The sequence below is a fragment of the Varroa destructor genome, unplaced genomic scaffold, assembly GCF_002443255.2.
Source record: "Varroa destructor unplaced genomic scaffold, Vdes_3.0 BEIS01000003.1, whole genome shotgun sequence".
Classification (NCBI taxonomy): domain Eukaryota; kingdom Metazoa; phylum Arthropoda; class Arachnida; order Mesostigmata; family Varroidae; genus Varroa; species Varroa destructor.
The window spans coordinates 7,868,605-7,888,428 of record NW_019211456.1 but is presented as its reverse complement, the minus strand read 5'-3'; the positions used below and the strand labels follow the sequence as shown (position 1 = coordinate 7,888,428).

Here is a 19,824-nt window from a genome sequence, read left to right as displayed (position 1 = left end):
GCCGAAAGAAATTCCTGCCACAGGGACATGAATGAGCAAGATGAAAAACACTTTGGTAATGGAAACGATATCTGGCGATTCCGCGTTCCGCGAGTTTCGGCTTCCGGCGGTCTGTTTCAAAACAACACAAGAAGCTCTCTGCCCATGGATTGCGCACATGGACTTATTTTATGGAAATTGACGGTTCTCTATAAACAGTTTCTTCGAAGTTGTTTGTGATATAATCGACACGGAATTTAAGGTAAAGTTATACACTTATAGTGAACGCAGTACTAAATGGCAACTAAAACTGAAAAACCTAGCGGACTGCGATAGTAAATGTTGAATTTTCAGTTACTGTATTTTTCCTAGTGATGGTTTGTGACAGATTGATCTTACGGTACAGTGCACTACTTTCTCCTGCAACAACATAACAGGTGACTTGTAAGCGTGTGCGCGGAATTGCACACTGAAAGTCGTGTGATCGACCAGTATCACTAATACGTGGCAAGCGCTCATCAGAAACAACGATCAGCAAGTTGCCATTTGTTTTACTTTTCACACAAAGGACGACCCTCATATAAAAAAAAATAGCTATATTATAGAAAAAAAAAAAAAACGACCGTTTTTGAGCTAGAAACTTAAAAGTTTAAGACTTATCGGCATCTTGACGCGGCTGTTGATTGAATATTATGAACTGAAGCCATCTAATAACACCTTTCAAATTAGTCCGAAGCAATATAGGGTTTCACATGAGTCTAGTAGGCTATGCACAAACGTTCGTTAAGTGAATATTGCAGAAAGCAGTTTTTGTTTTTCTGTGGCGAATTTGGTTAAAAAATAGAACAGTGAACTGTATTATGAATACAAATAATTTTTGTTTGCATTACACTTATAACGGTAAATTAGATATATCTGCGGCATTACATACAAAAGGAGCTGTAGAATCAAACCATTTCATGGGTATATTCATTGAGATGCGTTAACGTTCGTATGTACGTTGTAGTTTCAAGTGCTGCGGTGATAGGGCATATAGAGCTTAACTCTTTATATTAGCCCATTCAGTAATTCTATAGCTGAATGTATAGGTAAAGCTATATTTAATAAAGTTTGATACCTTGGCCAGGTAAATATCACACGATGTATTATGATTAATATGATTATATTACACTACAGACCATATTACCGAGACATTATCGGCCCAGAAAAATGTTATTTTTTAATTGTTTTCGATACTCTCAGCTGTTCTCTCTCTATCTTTGGAATTACCTTTTTTTAAGGTATAGCATCAAGAACTTGCCTTCACTAAGAGTCTAGCCCGGACGGGTCTCGTTGGACTCATGTGGGGTTCTCCCAACGTGACCTATGAAGCGGCATGGCGACCTCAAAAGCAATGATAATAGCTGCTTCCTTATGTTGCTATAATTCTTTTTTTTTCAGACTATTATTTTCTGGTAATATTTGAGAAGTTTGAAATCAAGCTATGTAAATTTGAGGAATATGAAGTCAGCAGATCAAAACACCGATTAGTGGTACCGCCATTGTAGGCGAAGCCAGCGCGGTATGTTTGTTACCTGAGATGAATACTTCCGCGCTGTATATGCGGCATACGATATTATATCACAGTTTGATTGCTTTAATGTCGCTTATTATATTTACCTGGGCTAAGTGTTACGCAAACCTGCACTAATTTACGACTCAAACTCTTAATCTCAACCTTGGCTGGTTGAGCTAATCAAGATGGAAAGAGTCAATTTTATACTCAGCGGGATTGCCTAGATTGACTTTCATAATGATGCTATCAATCGTGTAGACAGAGCGTTTCTATGGGTTATATAGCTAATTAGTGTGCACTTATTGCAGATGTTACTTTTGCCGAAGGTCGCGCGGGCGTCTTTGTTACGTACAAGGCACATGGTGGCACTTACAGATCCTTTTTGGTCTCAGGCCCGAGGAGTCATTACTCTTAAGCGAAAATATCGAATACCCCAGGATCAGGTTTGTATGAGGTAATCAGGAATCTGAAGCAGACACCATGTGACAAAACAAAAGGTGTTGTAATGGAGATAGCACTGTTGTCCATTGGAGAATGCCACATGGGGTAGCATAGGACTTATAAGTCTTAAGAAAAAAGCTCTGTTCAAGCGTGAATGCCAGAGAGTTCAATACAGATGAAGGCAGCTTTCATAGAAGCTTTACACAGCTTCAAATACTAGGCAACTTGCTCAGGCAAATGCTAATAAATCAACTGAAGTCTAAATTAAATGAGACTTGCATTAAATATAAACTGCGTTTCTTCGATTTCGGTCAAGGCTTAAATAAATTCAAGTAGGTGTTCGTTTTAAGCCACAAGTATGAGAACTCTTTGGCGATCAAAGTTTGTTTTTTTTTTATTTTGTTTTAAGAACTGCTTTCAATAGTTGGTCATAAATTTTGGCCTTTATAGTTACATCATTGCCTTGTGGTTATCCGGTAATGGTGAATACTGTCTAACGGCATCATCTCAAAGTGTTATGTCACGCCTATGTTAATATCTTATAAGGAACAATTTGGTATGTTTAACATAGTAATTCTTAAAATCTTTTACGTTATCTGCCTACGGACAACCTTTGATCGTTTATAAGCAACGTGATTCCCAGGTGCTTGAAACTATTCACATTCTTGGAGGTCGTTCTGCCTATGTGGAGCATGTTCGAAGTAGCGCAGCAGCCTCCACGGAACTTGATGGCCGCTGTCCTATCCAAGTTGATCTTATACACGCATCTCTTATTAAGTCTTATGCACGCAATTCTGAAGCCTGGCGAGAGCTTGCTGAACATGAAACCGCTTCCGGTTAAAGACGACAAGATCATCGGCGTAGAGCAACACTCTTACCTGACCAATCGGCTTTTCAGGATCAGAAAAAACAGAGGACTCACGTTAATTTTCTGACCAACGCCAGCTTATTGGACGATCGGTCATAGCTGAACAGTACGGTGGATGTACCAATCAATTTATCCTGTAGGATCCTCCGGACTACATACAGCATATCCTGTGGAGCTTTATTAAAATGTTGTCTCTGGGCGCATATTCAACACCGACTAAAAATCCGCAGACATAGCGAAGAGCGTCTGCCTTGGTCGGTGACCGACACAATTCGAAACTTTTGGGTTCATACCTTCATAACACAATTGTATTTTTATTTACACAAGCAAACATAAATATATTGGCTGCTTTGGTCCTTGCAGATTAAACATCCGACCCTGAAACTGCACAGGCCTCGCTTGCGGACATACGAGCTTGTTGAGGATACAGAAAGCCTTCCCAAGAAACCACTTAAGCTTGTCCTCAAAGAGTTTGTTGAAGGTATGCTCAGCGATCTTTTAGCTTTGTCTACTGCTTTCTATAACTTATTTTAGCAAGCCGGGTAAAATACAGGATTTAATGATCGGATTTTGCCCCGCAATAGCTGATTCAAGGTTTAGATCAGTTGTTCCGTCGTTCTTATTAAGCCATTCGGTTCGTTTAGTTAACGGATAGCAAATTAGTAGTCTTTTGGATCCTAACAGGACATAGATTGTAACGCGTGTAACCATAAAGCAAGTTGTTTATTCCGCAGTTGTTAATAATTTTTTTTTTCTGTGCAGGCGTTGGCTACGCGGGTGACGTTGTCGAAATAGAAATGACGTGGGATAGCAAACCGCGATACGAATTACTGCTTACCGGCCTAGCTGAATATGCTACCCCTGAAAATCTGGAATGGGCTCGTCAATACCGGGAAAAGATGGACGTCAAGCGGTTTTCCTCTCTGTTTTCGCCGAGAATAATCCGGCTGCTTCGAGATACCCTTTTCCCGCTAGGTGCGTATTACATTCATCATTTAATTATACCTATTTCCAAGTGTCGAGTAAGGTTTTCCTCGGATTTAATAGATATATACTTTATTTTTTAATACACGTCGTAGCTGTTAGTTTTTAAATCTTACCGTCTTTTACTGGTCATTTCTCCTGCATAACAATTTTTCTGACTTTATGGACTAAAAAGGAATTAGCTCTAACGCTGTTCTAGGCAGAGCTTGTATTTCTCCGTCAATTATCCTTTTCGGCCATGAATGTCATGACCTATTAAGTAGACCAAACACATAGAGAGGTCAAATGAGGTAAGTTTCCCAACTACAATTTTGAACACGATAATTTACGTCCTTAACTGTTTTGCTCTAATCGAATATTGTCTAACAATATTCTTAATGAAATCCGCAATAAATTTCTGCAATGTAAATCTATGGTTTTTGTAAAATTTTCTCGTATCTTGTTTTATTTTGAACCTGTATATTAACGTTGTTATATTCTGATTAAGCAGCATCTACTTTCTGTGATAAAGGAATGACAAGTAATAAGACGAAGAGTAAAATACACTTGTCATCAAGTGTATATTTCACATACAGTTTCTAATGAACGGATATTTTTTATGATGTGGTTTTTACCGCCAAAAGCTGAGTCTAATACTTTTTAGTGTTATCATTTTACTTTTTAGTGTTATCATTTTATTATGCCCATTCCAATTAAACTTTAAGCATAATTGTCAACCGCGAAATTCTCACGTGAGATTTATTCTGGCTACATGTTGAGAACGTGTCTGTTATTTACAACCACATAATTTAGGAAAAAATCGAATTGATTGTTTTTGATTTGATTTATGGTCGCTTCAGATATGAGCCCAAAAAATCCTTGGACCGTTGAGAAATGGCATGTAAGAAGTGCCCTTCGTGCCGCTGGCGTAAATCTGCCCGAGGCGGCAATTACGTTACCAGAAGAACCTATCGTAGGACCTGATAATGTAAGCGCTCACAGTGCCTTTTATATCTGTCAAGCTGATAGCTCTTTTATTCTGTCTTCTGCTGTTAATAGAAAAAAAATAATTGTCATAATTTAGTTGAATTGTTTAAAATCCTTCGTCCTGTATGATTCGATTTATTGGAACTTAAGTCTGGCAGTCGTTTACGGCATGATGGGTAACGTGTTTACCAAATGACCTGCCTGTGAGTGCCCGAAAAGCTAGCTTTATTATAGATTGTCTAGTCTTAGGTAAGACAACTAAAGGCAAAATGGAAGATAAGCGGCTGGCATTGAAATGTTTTTAATCGCCACTATACAATGCGTAAAATCAAGTGTGCATACAATTTGCATACGTATCTAATAAATAAGCATGGATACTTAGTCTATTTTCGCAAAAAGAGCAGGCTGGTGCAGGTCGCGTTTTCTTTTGATATAAAACATGACTTCCTGCGGGATTAGTAGTACTGGAGGATTTTAATTTCGTGCAAAAACGAGTAATTCATTTAAGAAATTCCGCTCTGATACTTGTCAGAGAATGCCGAATTGTTTATCTAAGCTTCTGAACGGCTAATATAGAAGTACGTTAGAACGTCTCTTGGGTTCAAATAAATAAATTCGATTTTTGTCCTACAATATTTTACATACGTTTTATCAGAAAACGATTATGTGTATTATAGATTACCTCTTCATGTTCATATAATGCGAGAAATGTCTTAGATACTTAACTAATACTAAGCACTCATCCGCATATCGTGTTTGACTATCCATATGTCAAGGCTTTTAATAAGGACTTCGTAGTGCAGATCATGATTAACGGACAAGACGAGGCTCACTGTCGATTACGCATCCGATCTGCCGAGGAAGGTCTGGTAGGTTGATCTTACTTGCCTCTAATTTTTCTAAAGTTCATGTGAATAAGAGACGAAGCAGTTCATAGCATTTGGTTGCAAGACGAATTAGATGTCTTATATAAGGGAAAAAACTAAAGGTATCTGTAAAAAAAAATGTTTTAGGACATTAGCTGTCCTTTTTGCAGCAATATTAACACGGATAATACGAATATTGTACATTGAGACACTGAAATATTGACGTGTTCTTTATTCTTTAATAATAACATTCTTTATTTACGCAGCGGTAAAAAGGGTCGTAATGAAAAAGGGTGTTGTAATACGCTTATCGAGTCATCTGTTCACGAGCTACAATAAATAGTGTTAGCATTGGTTTGCTTTTCCATGCAATGACAGATTCAAATTGCAATCCAAAGCGCTTCTTTGGGGCACCAAAATATATAAACTACAATATACCACTTGGTATTGTACATTTGAGAAAAAATCGAGTAGGGCTGTGGAGAGTCGGTAAACTATGCTCGGGATTGTTCAAATAGCAAATCCAATTACATAATTTTTTATACTTACCTTATTAGTATTAGTTATTTTTTCCTAAAAGAATGTTGATTTCAAACATCCTCCGAGTTCCATGGTAAATATGAATTTCAGTCTGTAGGGGCAAATTTTCGATTTAGAACTAGCGCAGAATATCTTGAAATTGTTTTGTTTTAGCAAACTACCCTTCCAGTCGTCTTCTCAATCACCGTTAGTAGATACGATTATAATAAAGATTTTGTTACCTCGTATGTATCTACCATAGTCTCCAGCTGCACTTTTTGAAGAATCAGAAGTACCATGGTTCATGGAGGAACCGATACCGTACCTGGAATCGCAGAGGAAAAACATTGAAGAATTACACCAGGCTGCGGCAAAGGCGTACGAAACAGAACTTCAGAAATTAAGGGAAGCAGGCCATGGCATATAGAAACAGGTCGTTACATGTGTGTCAAAACCAATATGTCAACAAGCACAAAGAACACATGACGGTGTTTGTTTGACCACTGATCTTACGAATGAATTTTCCAGTCATTAAAAGGAGGATAGGTAGAGGCTTATTTAATTAATAAATGATTTCTTTTGTCCTATACCATATTGTGTATTTTTTCGTTGTTCGCACATTTCTTTTTTCTCTTAGGGTTTTTCTTTTGGGCTGCTGGTAGCATTGTAAGTTCGCTGAATATATGGTCAAGTTATGACAAGACTGGAAATGCTGGAAATCTTGCTAATTTGCACCTGTGTAGTACCAAAGATTCAGTATCTGAAAGAAATTTTTTGAATAGCTTTTCGTATTCTTGATAAAAAAATTCCAAAAGGATGTGCTTAGTGCAAACTTTTACTTTTCTAACTAAGTAATTTAAAACTTGAATTGCTAGAAAAATTTTCTGGAGAAGATTTTTGTTTTGTGGAAGACATTTCTACGATCCTATGCTCAATATGTATATTATTGCGAACGTATATTTACGTGCAACGGATACATGCCGTGGCAAAATAACCCTGGTATCAGCATGTTTTGTGAAACGACGTTATAATACTACATTTGACTTGTAAAAATGATTTCACTTAGTAGGTTTTCAGACCTATTTCCCAGCACTCGTGTGTACGAAACTGACATCACAGTGTTGTTTGGGACGCTTCCTGAGCAATACGATTGTTGCGTTCATCAGCGATGCACCAACGACACTGCTAAAATATCGTAGGTCTGACGCGATTGAGAGAATTGGACAAGAATAGGAAAGATTCATCAACAGTTGGCAACATGACTTGTATCTATTTTCCATAGTATTCGTTCTAGTAAATGGCGCCCAACTAGTTATAGACCTGGATTCCCTTTTTATATAGCGTCGGTCGTATATTCCAAAAGCTTTATGCAGGTAGAAGAAATACTATATACTGAAAAAGCCAACCCCGCAATATTACGCTGCACACCTACATGATGAAACAAAGAACGCATTTCGAGTAGCTATACGTCATGATACGAAGCTTCTGCCTTTCCCAATTGTGCTTTAATAAATTACGCTTAGTAAAGTTTCTTCTACGAACTGAAGTTCGACCCATGTTAGAATAGTACCAACCAATATTTCTATTGTCTGGTTATTTGTTATCATTTATTGAAGCCGGAGGCAAAATAGAATATAAAATTTTTGGCATCAAACATGTGATTACTGAACGGTTTTTACTCTAGCGGTATTAAAAAATGCAGTTTTAAAGCGACGTGTAGTCAAAAAGAAAAGATGAAAATCAAGGCGTACATTCTTTATATAATGCTACTGAAAGTACAATAGTGGAAGAAGAAATGGGCGTTTAATGTAAACGCCCACTTCTTCTTGTATTTTCAACTAGTCTATTCCGCGCTTCTACGATAGAAATATTTATATAATACATTTATGGTAAACTAGTAGGCGAGGATGAAGGAAATCTGGCTAAAACATCACAGATCATATGTGAACTTCAGTGTAGTATCGACATGAGCGCATCGGAGCAGCGCTATTGGTAGTCAACAAGCCAAAACTTAGAGTATATGCAACACCTTCTATTGGATATCCACGTGATATAAAGAAAATTAAAAAGTCCTATAAATCAGATCAAAATCATTTAACTATCTTTAATAGTAGTCAAACATGTATAGAGGTCAATAACATAGTATTACAATGAAAATAAGATCAAATACAATTTTGGATTATATGTATTACTAATGTAGCTGAGTTCATGAGACTTGAATTTGAGTAATTTGCAAGATATCTTTCATATAATACCAGAAAGCAGGGAGTTACATGGTATTTATCACAATCTGCCCCGGATATAGAGCATCTATTAATCGTGTTTGCCTCATGCAGGTTCTGTTCCCCGCAAAGGATACGGCGAAACCTTTTTACGACAAAGCGAGTCATAAAATCCCTGTTTAGCCAATTCGAAGGGCAGGTATCTGTGTAAAACTTGCGTTTTACAAGAGTTTGGTCGCTCCGTTATGAATAATCATTTTGTTTTCCTATAGGGCAGCAGCGAGAAAACTGAGCACAGTTATAGGGACTTCCACCTCGACCTATACGAACATAACCTTGGCTGTGAACACCGAGTCGAAGCTTGCCTTGAAATCGACGAACACCGCGTACAGCGGAGGGCGCTGTTGGGACGAGCAATACATGCCTATCAAGAATATTGATTTATTATTAGTTAACGAAGGTAAAAATTGCCATTGAGATACGCTTAGCTGGTATCCATTTTTCTGTATCAGTAGAACACAAGTTTGATCTTGACTATTTCAATCCTATTCTTAGATAAGGCAGCACTCCGACTAAAAAAATCGGTCAGGATAATAATCGCCGCTTGCACCTGTACAGATAGTTACAGAACTAACATGAATTACATTTTATGCATCCAAAAAGCTGAGTGACTGTAGCTTTTCGACTTAGCTTATTCTTTTCCACTAATATTTCGATTAGGTAATCTTTCGATTTTGTAATTCAAGAATTATCCTTTTGACAGGTATGTAAAGTAATGAATAAGGCTTACACCAGCGGCCGCGAATCTACGTCAAACATGGTTAGCGAATTGCCCAACTAATTAAAATCGCGATCTGGACTTGAGGCTAGAGTCAGCTCATCCTATTCACTCTAGGGTTTTTTGAGTATCCTATCGATTTTTTTAGGCAATATCCTTTTTTAGCGTTGAACATGGTTCACTTTCAGTCGAAGTCATACACATTTGAAATGCGTTGATATATTATAGTTATACGTGATGACCAGCAAGAATAAGGATTTTTAGTAATTACTTCTCCTTCAATTTGAGCATACTTTTAAAATGCTAATTGTTAACGAAGTCGAATTTCCTGCTGAAGCAGGTTCGCAGTGTACCCCGTTCGTACTAACAGTCAAAAGATTATAATCGCCCCACGTTAATAGTGATTTTTGTCTGTGCCACTGAAGGATGGCGCTAATCAACGAGATAAAACGTGTAGCAAAATCTATTTCTCAACTGGTTCAGTTTGGATATTAATTCAAATGAGTTGACAAACAAAAATATAGTGAAGTTTTACGTATTATATAATATCGATAACATCTAGAAATAGTAGCTAAATTTCAGCCGATTTGAAATCATTTAGCGCGAAAACACGCAACAATATGAAAATCCACGATTATATGCCCATTGTTATTGACTTGCTATTCGTATCATTCCTCATATATAATGGATGATATATTTACTGTACAGCACGTGTAGCGATGGTTTATATTGTCATTTGAAATGCTCACACAAACTAATAGAAACACCTGAAGCAGACTGAATCAGTCACACGTTCAATTTGAATGCAACAGATCGTATGCACGTGTTGGCTTTTAGATGTCGGCTGATATCAGCTTAGGGGTAGGCAAAGAAGAAAATACCTGAGATTCTTTCTAGGCTGCGGTTATATCTGAACATTTGGTGCCGATTAATTTACTATATGGGTGACCGGAATGGATAAAGTACCGGCGCTACCGGTGTTGTATGAGGGAGTCGAAAAGAGAAATGGCTTTTACAGGTCTTCGAAGAGTGTTATTAAGCGTCGACATGTCACGTGATGCATACGTGCTAACGCACGCTCTTGTACTCGCCAACAGCAGGAAGCGGCAGTTTGAAGCTCAAATGCATATAACAAAAGGGGAGTTGGTTAGGCAGGTCAGTCTGTACAGAAAGTAGCTCTGAGCTTTGCTCAGCTTGATCGTACATTGCACGAATCTGGTATTTTTGTGAAAAGTACGTGGAATAGCTATATAAGCTTTGACCTTTGTTGAAGATTTAATGCACGCCTCAAGTTTAAGAATTTATACCTCCCATTTATTTTAAACGGAATAGGCCTATATTAAATATGTTCGTTGATAACTAGGGATAATATACGGCTTTCATGTAGCCTCGGCAAGGATCCTACGAAGAAGTGACGATGAAATATCAGCACATCTTCAATATTTTTTGACAAACTCCAGTAGATATTAATAAATTCAGTGTTTAGATTAGAGTCAGTGTCATTTACTGAGTGATTCAATAACATTATTTAGTTTATCATCTAATAGGATTAAATTCAGTAACATCTCTTAAATTTTTTCCGAACAGTGGTTAAGTATGGGAAGTCGCCATATGACCAAAAGCGTTCATAAAGTGTATTACAGGTGTAATTCGTTTCATATAAATTACAAAACGTACCAAAGGATTTGTAACTACAATCGATTGTACAACTGTAATCGATGTATCCTTGCCTAAAGTTTTGATTTGAACCCTACCTTGTCTTAGCAGCTGCTCCTTAAACTAGACATTATTTGGAAAGCTAATGGATGACTGTCCTCTACCATAGTAACCAACTGCAGGCAAGTGCTTCATTGATTTCATAGGAACCTTGTATTAGATATAGGTTTTAGAATTTCATAGTGAATGATATGCAAAATTTGTATTATTCTATATTTCTGTCTGTTAACCAATGATCACAAATATGTATCCTGCTAATACGAGACTATGCTTAGTAACCGGGCTATTCAAAACGGCGACCATTTTAGGATGTCATATTTTTTATATTTATGATATATTTTTCCAAAGTGTATGTAAACTTATACATAATTTTGAACGGGATTATTTGCAATTGCGCATGGCGGCCTACAATTGGCCTCAAATATGTTCGCTTTTCAGTGCGTTTCTACACTGACTGTTCGCTCATTTTGCTCGACTATGCATGCCGTCATGGTGTTTATTCCCATATATTCATTATGATGTCCTGATTTTATGTGAAGGGAATGATAGTGACCATCACTTCAGCTTTCAGAGCGTGTCTTTGCAATCCTCGTTTTTCACTTTTCGCATATCGGCTGAGTCTACGCCAACTTTGTTGAGCGCTGTATCAATCTGGGCTTGGAACGGGGCCTGATTATGAGGCTCTGTTGTTACCACAGGATATGCCGCTAAAAAAAAAAAGAGATCAAAGCGCAGGCTTTAAAGTATGTAAGTTCACCTGTATGACCATCGTGACCATATTTCCTTTTTAATTCAGCCACTTATTTATTCCTGACTTTTTTGTAACTATCAGTCTCGTTTAATCAATACACTAATAAATAATAAAATCTTTTTTTTTTTTAAATTTTCAAGTTGTTCTATTCAAGCTGTACAAAAGATACGTTTGAAGATTCTGCTAAAATTAAATGCTCCTACCTATATATAAATATATATATATATAGGTAGATTTCACGGTTTTTCGCACTTGCATGCAATCGATAACGTGGGATATACAAAGGAAAACGTAAAGATAGGAACATTTACGCGTATAAACACCAACGGTAACTGACGTCACATTGTTTATCCTCTTTATTGGCGTTAAGTATTTTTTCTTAAATGAATTGGCTAATGTCACTCACATACTATATAATCATACTATATTGTGTGTCAATCTAGCAGCCAAATTATATTCTTACACTTTTTTTCGTGAACCTCATCATGTTCAAAATAAACTTGAGAAACCAATTTTCTGATAACTTTGCACACGTACTTGCTTTCCGACCCATATTTGATTACGACACAGTTATTTACATACATGTTGCTACGGCAAAAAGCAAAAAATTAGTGTTAGGTTTTTTTTTCAGGACTTTTCATGACATTAACTTGTATTTTTTTTATCTTTGAAGTCTCATATGCAAAAACTACTCAGCTTTCGTAATATGCTTGCTTTAGAGTTATATATATATATATATTTGTGTGTGTGTGTGTGTGTGTGTGTGTGCGTTTAAGGTGATTCGTAAAAACTGACTCAATAAATAATTTAAGCTCCCATTTAGGCTAACCTGTTGGTACTGTTACGTAAGCATGGGTTCAAGCACCTGTCAAAATAGGGGCTTCACTCTATGATAATGAGCAAAAGAAGCACCCCCATTATTGCTGGTACGTTTACTGGAGTATCAGAACGCGTCTGGCATCTCTGTTGTATATTAAGCTTCTCTACTCCAAATCAACTACGCAATATTTTACCTATGAGGTAAATTTCTACTTATATATTTAATACATTCCTCATCATCATCAGCATCATCATCATCATCGTCATCATCATCATCATCATCATAGCAAGGGTGACTATACAATGTTTTCCCGTTTTTTCACATATTAGCTAGATTGTCAATTGATCTAGGCGAAAACACCATTATTCGCTCAAGGCAGGGCCCGGTCCTACCAATGCCCATTTCAAAAACAACGCTTCCTTTCGGAAAGGGTGAGTTGGATCTGCCTTGATTACCAATTCAGCCTGGGCTACCTGATTACTGCAAAAATGAGACTCAATAAGTATGTAAATCGATAATAGATTCAAATAAGCAAGGATCAATGTGTGTAGAATATCGATTTTCTCCTAACGAGTGTACAAGCGGTTTATCTGATCTAAATCTAGGGGCTAACTGATCTCTGTACAGGCTATAAGCGTCATCAAATTTAACAACACGGATTTATTCTACTCGTCACATTCTGCCTCCGTTAGACATTTTATCATAACTGTATTAGAAATTATTTTATTTTTAACTATAAATCGCCCGTTTCTGGCAACAAGTTATATACTGTGCTGTAAACTACATATACATTATGCAGTGTGTTTAACTGTAGGCTGTGCGTATTACTGAGTAGCTTAATCTGCTTGAATATCATCAATTGGTTGTAGCACTTACTCACCGTCAGTCCATTGAGCTGCCACGATGAACACTTCCTTGTCCTCCTTAATGATAAAATGTGCACATCGGTCCTCGTCACCATAGATTGACTGAGCATAACCGTCTGTCCACCACTTCTGACCGTGCGTAAATTACGCATCCGACGATAACACGTCGAGAAAGTTAGATAGACAACATTAGTTGACATTGTACGCCACATAAATACGTCGAACGTTTGCATCAGCAAAGATGCAGATTGGGCGCTTGAGGCTTTTTGAAGTATTGCTAGGGGCATTCCCTATGATATGAAGTTGTTCTTGTCAGAGCCGCAAAGAGCCGCACCTCTGCAAATTTTTTTACTACAAACAGACGTGTGGGAATATTATTGTTAGTGCACATATTTTTCGAAGATTCTGCTACACGAAAAAAAACAAGTGGCAAATAGAAAAAGCTCACCTTTCCGATACTAACATCGATACTTGTTGTTTCTATCGTATTTACACCTATTCGTGCAGGTGGGGTCATGTTCTTGTAACATCTCGTTTGTTTTAAAGATACTCTTTCGTTTACTTTAATAGCTGGTACAAAATGTGCGTTGTACCTATATTGAAGGACGCTACTTTCAATAGAATCGTGAACAAAAAGTGCCGCTTTATATCTTGTAATGTGAATAGTTAAAAATCATATTATTTATTATAGAAACTACATTTTTACTTCTTTTCATTTTTTTTGTTTTACGTGTTACTCAATGGCAATTATGATGCTTCATTCGCCATAACCACTGTGAAAATATTGTAGTATTTCCTTTGTTGTTCCATTTAAAGAACTGTAATATCATCATATCTGCTGAAATTGATGATTGGCAATGATAGCGAACGTTGTTGACGAGACGTTTTCGTGTATTTAATAACTGCTTATAGTAGTAAGTTATAATACTGCTGAAATAAATGCTACGTTCAAGTTCAATTCGTGGCCAAGTTTCTGTTCATTTTTACCAGTAACTAAATGGTTGCTTCTGTCAGTTCAGACCATCATGGTCCATTTCAAACAAACTATTGATATTATGAATGCTGTTTATTGAAAACGTCAATATTTTAGTAGTGCTATGGCGTTACTGGCGGCGTATGTACTTATGAGATCGATAGGGTGAAGCGCTATCATCCACAATGGTGAATTAACTGATCAAAATGTTCCATAAAAGGCGGGGCTCAGCAACGACGCCGCCCAAGACAAGTAGCAATCTCATCTCAATCGTTAACAATGGCGCGCGACGTTCGAATATAGGGCATAGGGCCACACTACTAGCGTTTGATCACTACCGGCGGAATAGAAAGGGTAGTTCAAAGCAAGCCAAAATATATATAACTTTTATTTGGATAATGTTGGTCAGAACACGTCTTGGACAAATAAAACACCACCTAATAGTTTTAATGTCGGCGAAATTAATCCACTGATGATCTAACTACATTATTTTAAATGTTCAGCTTTTCAACTACGACGTTAAACCCAGTTCACTCTGAGATGTTTGTCAAATTACTGTTATATAGTAGTGTTATATAGTAGAATAGTGTTAGGTTTGCTTGCCGCCGCCCAAACCAAGGGGCTATCGAGACTATATATATCTACGTTGCCCGTGTTTCCGATAACCCTGAAAACGATTCTCCTCATTCTACTGCAAACGCTGTTTAGTTCGTTATTTCCAGCGATAAAAATTTTCCATGGCTGGTTGCTTAACGTAGGATTATTCATATGGAGTTTGTGCTTGCACGTAGCCTGTACACTAAGTTTTGACACGATTCTCTATGCGTCTGTCCGTGCGCAAATTTTCTACAAATGTCTTGAAATGGTTTGCGTCAGTAAATTTATAGTCAAAACATAGGGACAGCGTAAAGTGTAGCGAAGCTATTACAATCGCACGGTTATGTAAGCTGGCATAGGGCGTTGGATACATGACATATTTACATATGTATAGTAATGGATATACAAAGTTCTCCGATACCAAATATACTGTGTGTGCATTTTTCATACGTTGAATACTGCATATTTATATCTGAACATACAGTATTCGATATCTGATCAGTCTCTTATGCCAGGATTGAATGTTTGGTTAGACAATCATGGCATTAAGGTTTTTTTTTGCTAAATAAGAGCTTTTAATACAGTTTCAAAACCGATCATCATGATCATGCTTCGTTTGCCTGGTCCACCGCTGGTGATATTGAGTACGAGTTATATGAAGCGTGTACAGGCATGTACTATCCGTGGTTTAATGACTGGCTTACACGTGCTCATCGTAACGAGTGGCGGGGTAATATTGAAGCAATAATAAAGTCATGATAAAAATAATAATAACAATATTATATGATATCAGCATGGTGAAAAATCGATAAGTGTGGGGCATTTCTTGAGGATATATCCGGTGCCTCAAAAGAGTGACTCAACCCTGTTGAAAGAAAGTTAAATAACTTTTTTCAAAAACGAGTTCCCATGCGTCCTTTTTTCTTAAGTAGCATTTCTAACAAGAAAAACAAAAGGAAATACCAAAAAAAAAGAATGAAAACCAGATGGATATGATCTTTTTAGCATACAAACGGGCCAACAAATCGGTAGACATAACGCCTTCACCGTAATGTTTTCTCGTCGAATCAAACGCCTACATAGAAAAAAGTTAAAAATATTATAAAATCTGTTAATACATATCAACAATGGTCAACACATATATACAAGCTCTTCCCTATATAAGGGTCCAGGGTCATGTTACTGCGTAGGATTGAAACTAATGACCCTACATTCTCATGGCTCCCATATCGCCCTAGTATATGAAGATATGAATGAAAATTGACCACTAAAAATAAACACTCTTACGTTCTAAGAACTATTAAGCATCGCCCTAATCTTTCCCTCCCCCCATCTCCTCCGTCATTTTCTATTCTGGTTTTTACTAGTATTTTACTTAGTATTGCTACCGTGCGAGCAGAGTACACTTCTGTATGTGGCCAATTTAATTTAAAATAATTATATTCCTCGTTCGGTTCGGCTTCATTTGTTTTCTCTGTCTTCTGCACTAGCTCTATTCGACCACTGTATTTGATATGAGTCTTCCTATTTTTAACTACTGAAAACTAATGCGATTTTCAGGTAGCACCACTGACCAACGAAAAATGGTATTACCGGAATGTGTATATTCTAGTAATATGACATTTTATAAATAGGTAAACACGCTTAGCAGAAAAGCAAAAATTCGATGGAATAAATTGGTTAATCTTTTTTCGGTTTTATCTTAACTATATCATGAATAAGCGCAACTTACGGTTAGCAAAAAAATCTTGGTTATATTAACTCTATATATTATTCACTTGTAGGAGTGATAAGAAATTCAACACAGTATCAGACCTCTGATATGTATTAGATAATATATAACGACCATCTTTGAAGAAAATAAGAAATTTCGTTTGCCAACTGTTTGTTTAAGGCGAACCTTTTGTACTATTCATAGTAATAAGAGTCTTTTCATGCACAAATATATCATAAATATTTTGGCACCATCATCACAATACCCTTATTAGTTCTTATGTATCAAGTCTCCGTGGTTATCTTCAAAAGCTTCCTTCTCCCACTTTCTTTTTGCGTACCTCCGCCATTGCATTTGAAAGCGCGTTCCGTACTTTCTCTATCATGGTGTAACACGATTATGTTGATATTGTGTTACCCACCTGAAAGAACTCCTCGACCAGGATAGATGCTTTAGGTGGAGGAAAGTGCATTTTCATCACCCCCTGTACTACGCGTTTTGTAAAACCAAAATCCTGTCGGGATATCCCAGCATATTTACATCGTGAATAATAATTGGCATTCAAATGATTACTGCTTAATAATGATTTGCCAAATTCGAAGAGCGAAAACGGGATCTTAAGGACGTCTTTACTCCGGCCGACTTTCTCACTTTGATGACGACTATTTGAAAGTACTTTTGAAGGGAGACGGCTAAGCAAAGAGCTCAGAAACGAGCCGAAAAGATGGGCTGTAGCAAGCGGCCGCCGTTGAGCATCTCAAGCCTCTCGAGGTTTGCATAGGAACACGGAATTTGGGTACCCCATAAACTCTCTGAATCAAACAAAGAATTATAGCTCAACGCCGCACTTGAACATTTTGTTTAGTATCGAGTGTCTCACGGATTGATTTTCGCACAGAATTGTAGCCGGTGATGAGAAGTGATGTTTGTACGTCAACATGAACTAAAGATCGGAATAGATAACTCCAAAAAGGGAGCCAAAGCCCGGGGCCCGAGAGCTCTCTTATCTAAGAAAGATTATGCTTTGCGGTTGACAGGACTGCAACAGCTTGATTTACTCGTTATCGTTTCCCTACGAGCTACACCATTGATCGGCCCAGTTGTAATGGGTCGGCCAAATTATTCAAGAGAGAAGGCTCAACAGACGAACTCAGGTCACCTTGCTCCATGACAACGCAAGGCCACTCGCGACAAATATCGTCAAAGCTGCCCTTCTCGACCCAAATAAGAGGCATTGTTGCGTCGTGTATATTCTCTAAAGCCTGCGCCGACGTTTCTTAGTCTTTTATTTATTGGCCAGTCACCTTTGTCCCGGATCACCACTCAAAGCGTAATTAGAAAGCTTTTTCGGGACTAACTCCTCTATTATTTGGTGAAATGCCATACGTTATTTGGTGAGAAGATAAGAGAAAGTTGTGAACAACGACGGGATATGTATAGCAATGTATTATCCTAGAAATAAAAATGTGGTGTTTTCTATTCAGTAACAAAACCGCGGAAGCTTACTATTCAATCTAATACTTATGGCAGCTTTATTATGTTTTCAGAAACTAAATGGTCAGTTTTTCTAAATTTCGCTGTATGATATTCAAAACCATTTAAATTGACGATTTGTCCCAAATGGTAACTTTACAACAAAGCTTAACTGTACTTTGTTTTTATTAGTATTCAACTTTAACTAATTTACTTTTTTCGTCCGTATTCTATGACGTCCATATATTCTGTTCATTCTGTTATCTCACTCCTGCAACCCTACGACCGATGCAATCACAGCAAAGGTAGCGAGCGAAGCGTTAATGCTAACAAGCGGCACAAAGCAAATACAGGTTATAAAGCAAGTACTTTATTACGCCTTCAGTTGTTTTACCTTAATTCTTTTTTGAAGCACATAGAAACCGAAACCATAACCATATCGTCAACATATGCTTCTATTATTCTTGGGTTTTTCCGCTCGTCCTTCATCATATAGCGAATGATTCTGGGATTCCAGCTAAAAAAAAGTTGAACGCGTCTTTGCGGATTCGCATTCTCCTCTATCTATCTCTTTTCTCTCGACCGTTTCCCTTCTATTCCGGCAACAGGCATGCGAGCGGGCCTTCGATAAATGGAAACCGCACAGTTGCGGTAAATCAATAAACTAAATATATGAAGCGTCGGCCAACTAGACAGTTTGGCATTTTTCCCGGTTCGTTTATCTCTACCGCTTGCGCGTTTCAAGCAAGTAGCAAGCGCTCGTCATCGCAGTGCTTCTAGCTGCTCCGCCATCACAAACATGTGGAAACATTACAGTCTGCTGGTAACATTTCCCTTAGGCTCCCGTCCATACCAGGTGGGGAGAGGCCTGTTCGTCCCTATTTTTCCTATTCCCGTATGGGTTTCTCATTCACTTTTCTTTCGTTTTTTTTTCAACATTAATTTTAGCTCTGAATGTGCGCGCGCGCGCGCTCATGAGGCGTTCTTCATCGAAGCTCAATATCTCATCAGGGACTGGGTCCAAACGACAGCCTAGGCTAACCCGGTAGTGGCGATAGTTGTAGAAGTAGCCGTCGTGAAGACAGTCGATAAAACAGTGGTCGGCTCGCGGCTTGCGTGTCCCAATTCATTCATTCATTCTCTGAGATGTTAATTGTCGACAGTTCATCAATTCATTTCAAGCCAGCTTGTTTATTTGGCCTGAAGTCTGTCCGAAAAGTATGTATGTTAACGCGCATAGGTGTGTACTGTAAGCTATGGGAAGTGCTGTTTTTTGTTTCTTGACGAGAACTCATTTTGCCATTTGAAAGCAATGGGGCAGTCGTTAACATAGACGAGCGCGGACATGAGACAATGGCAACCTAAGTGACGTGGGTAAAAAAAGGGGGCGTTTATGGCTTCACCGCTAATACGCAGCTTCGTCCGTTAATGGTTATTATTGTAACTTCCATGATGATACTCTCACTAGATACCGTGGTGACCGGAAGGGCAACGCGCTTCTTTACAGGCCACTAGAAAACAGGGTTCAGTCAAGTTAAGAATATCAATCATGAGGAACTAGATTGGACAAACATTTCTATTTTAAGTCTAAGCAACGTCTCTTACAAAACTGGCTTTATCTGTTGAACTGTTTTTTTTTGTGGCTTACTATCTGTGGATTAATTGCTACATGCATGTTTTATCGTATCGAAATTAGAAGTATTAAAAGCTCCAAACACAGTTTAAGGGCTTACGCT

General features: G+C 37.7%; 1 protein-coding gene and 1 long non-coding RNA gene across 7 annotated transcripts in view; one reads left to right on the top strand and one right to left on the bottom strand.

Moving 5' to 3' along the window:
• The first annotated feature begins 88 nt into the window (after positions 1–88).
• mRpL9 (mitochondrial ribosomal protein L9) lies at positions 89–6,767 on the top strand. 2 transcript variants are annotated; one of them, XM_022796704.2, is made up of 7 exons: positions 89–241; positions 1,843–1,977; positions 3,207–3,324; positions 3,606–3,818; positions 4,667–4,794; positions 5,570–5,662; positions 6,353–6,604. In XM_022796704.2, exons 2-7 carry the CDS (start codon positions 1,843–1,845, stop codon positions 6,458–6,460), a joined length of 795 nt encoding a protein of 264 aa, XP_022652439.1. In that variant the 5' UTR covers positions 89–241; the 3' UTR covers positions 6,461–6,604. The 2 variants fall into 2 exon arrangements, with proteins under 2 accessions (XP_022652439.1, XP_022652438.1); XM_022796703.2 differs by having other exon boundaries at positions 90–241; positions 6,441–6,767.
• Positions 6,768–8,257: 1,490 nt separating this feature from the next.
• LOC111248192 (uncharacterized) overlaps positions 8,258–19,824 on the bottom strand; it is a 28,687-nt gene continuing 17,120 nt past the window's right edge. For 2 of the 5 annotated variants that reach the window (XR_015324101.1, XR_015324102.1), the window contains 3 exons: positions 13,346–13,682; positions 10,060–11,601; positions 8,258–8,824 (listed from right to left, as the gene is read on the bottom strand). This is a non-coding gene — a long non-coding RNA (uncharacterized LOC111248192). Of the gene's footprint in view, positions 8,825–9,471; positions 11,602–11,875; positions 12,946–13,341; positions 13,683–19,824 lie in introns of those variants that run through there. The other 3 variants (XR_015324103.1, XR_015324104.1, XR_015324105.1) reach the window with 3 other exon arrangements.

What these genes read in the sequence shown, in the direction of transcription:
- mRpL9 (XM_022796703.2), top strand. Translation starts at nt 1,843, where the DNA reads ATGTTACTTTTGCCGAAGGTCGCGCGGGCGTCTTTGTTACGTACAAGG. An exon ending in CTATCGTAGGACCTGATAAT is followed by an intron (nt 4,795 to 5,569) that starts GTAAGCGCTCAC and finishes CCATATGTCAAG; the next exon opens with GCTTTTAATAAGGACTTCGT. An exon ending in GATCTGCCGAGGAAGGTCTG is followed by an intron (nt 5,663 to 6,440) that starts GTAGGTTGATCT and finishes TATCTACCATAG; the next exon opens with TCTCCAGCTGCACTTTTTGA.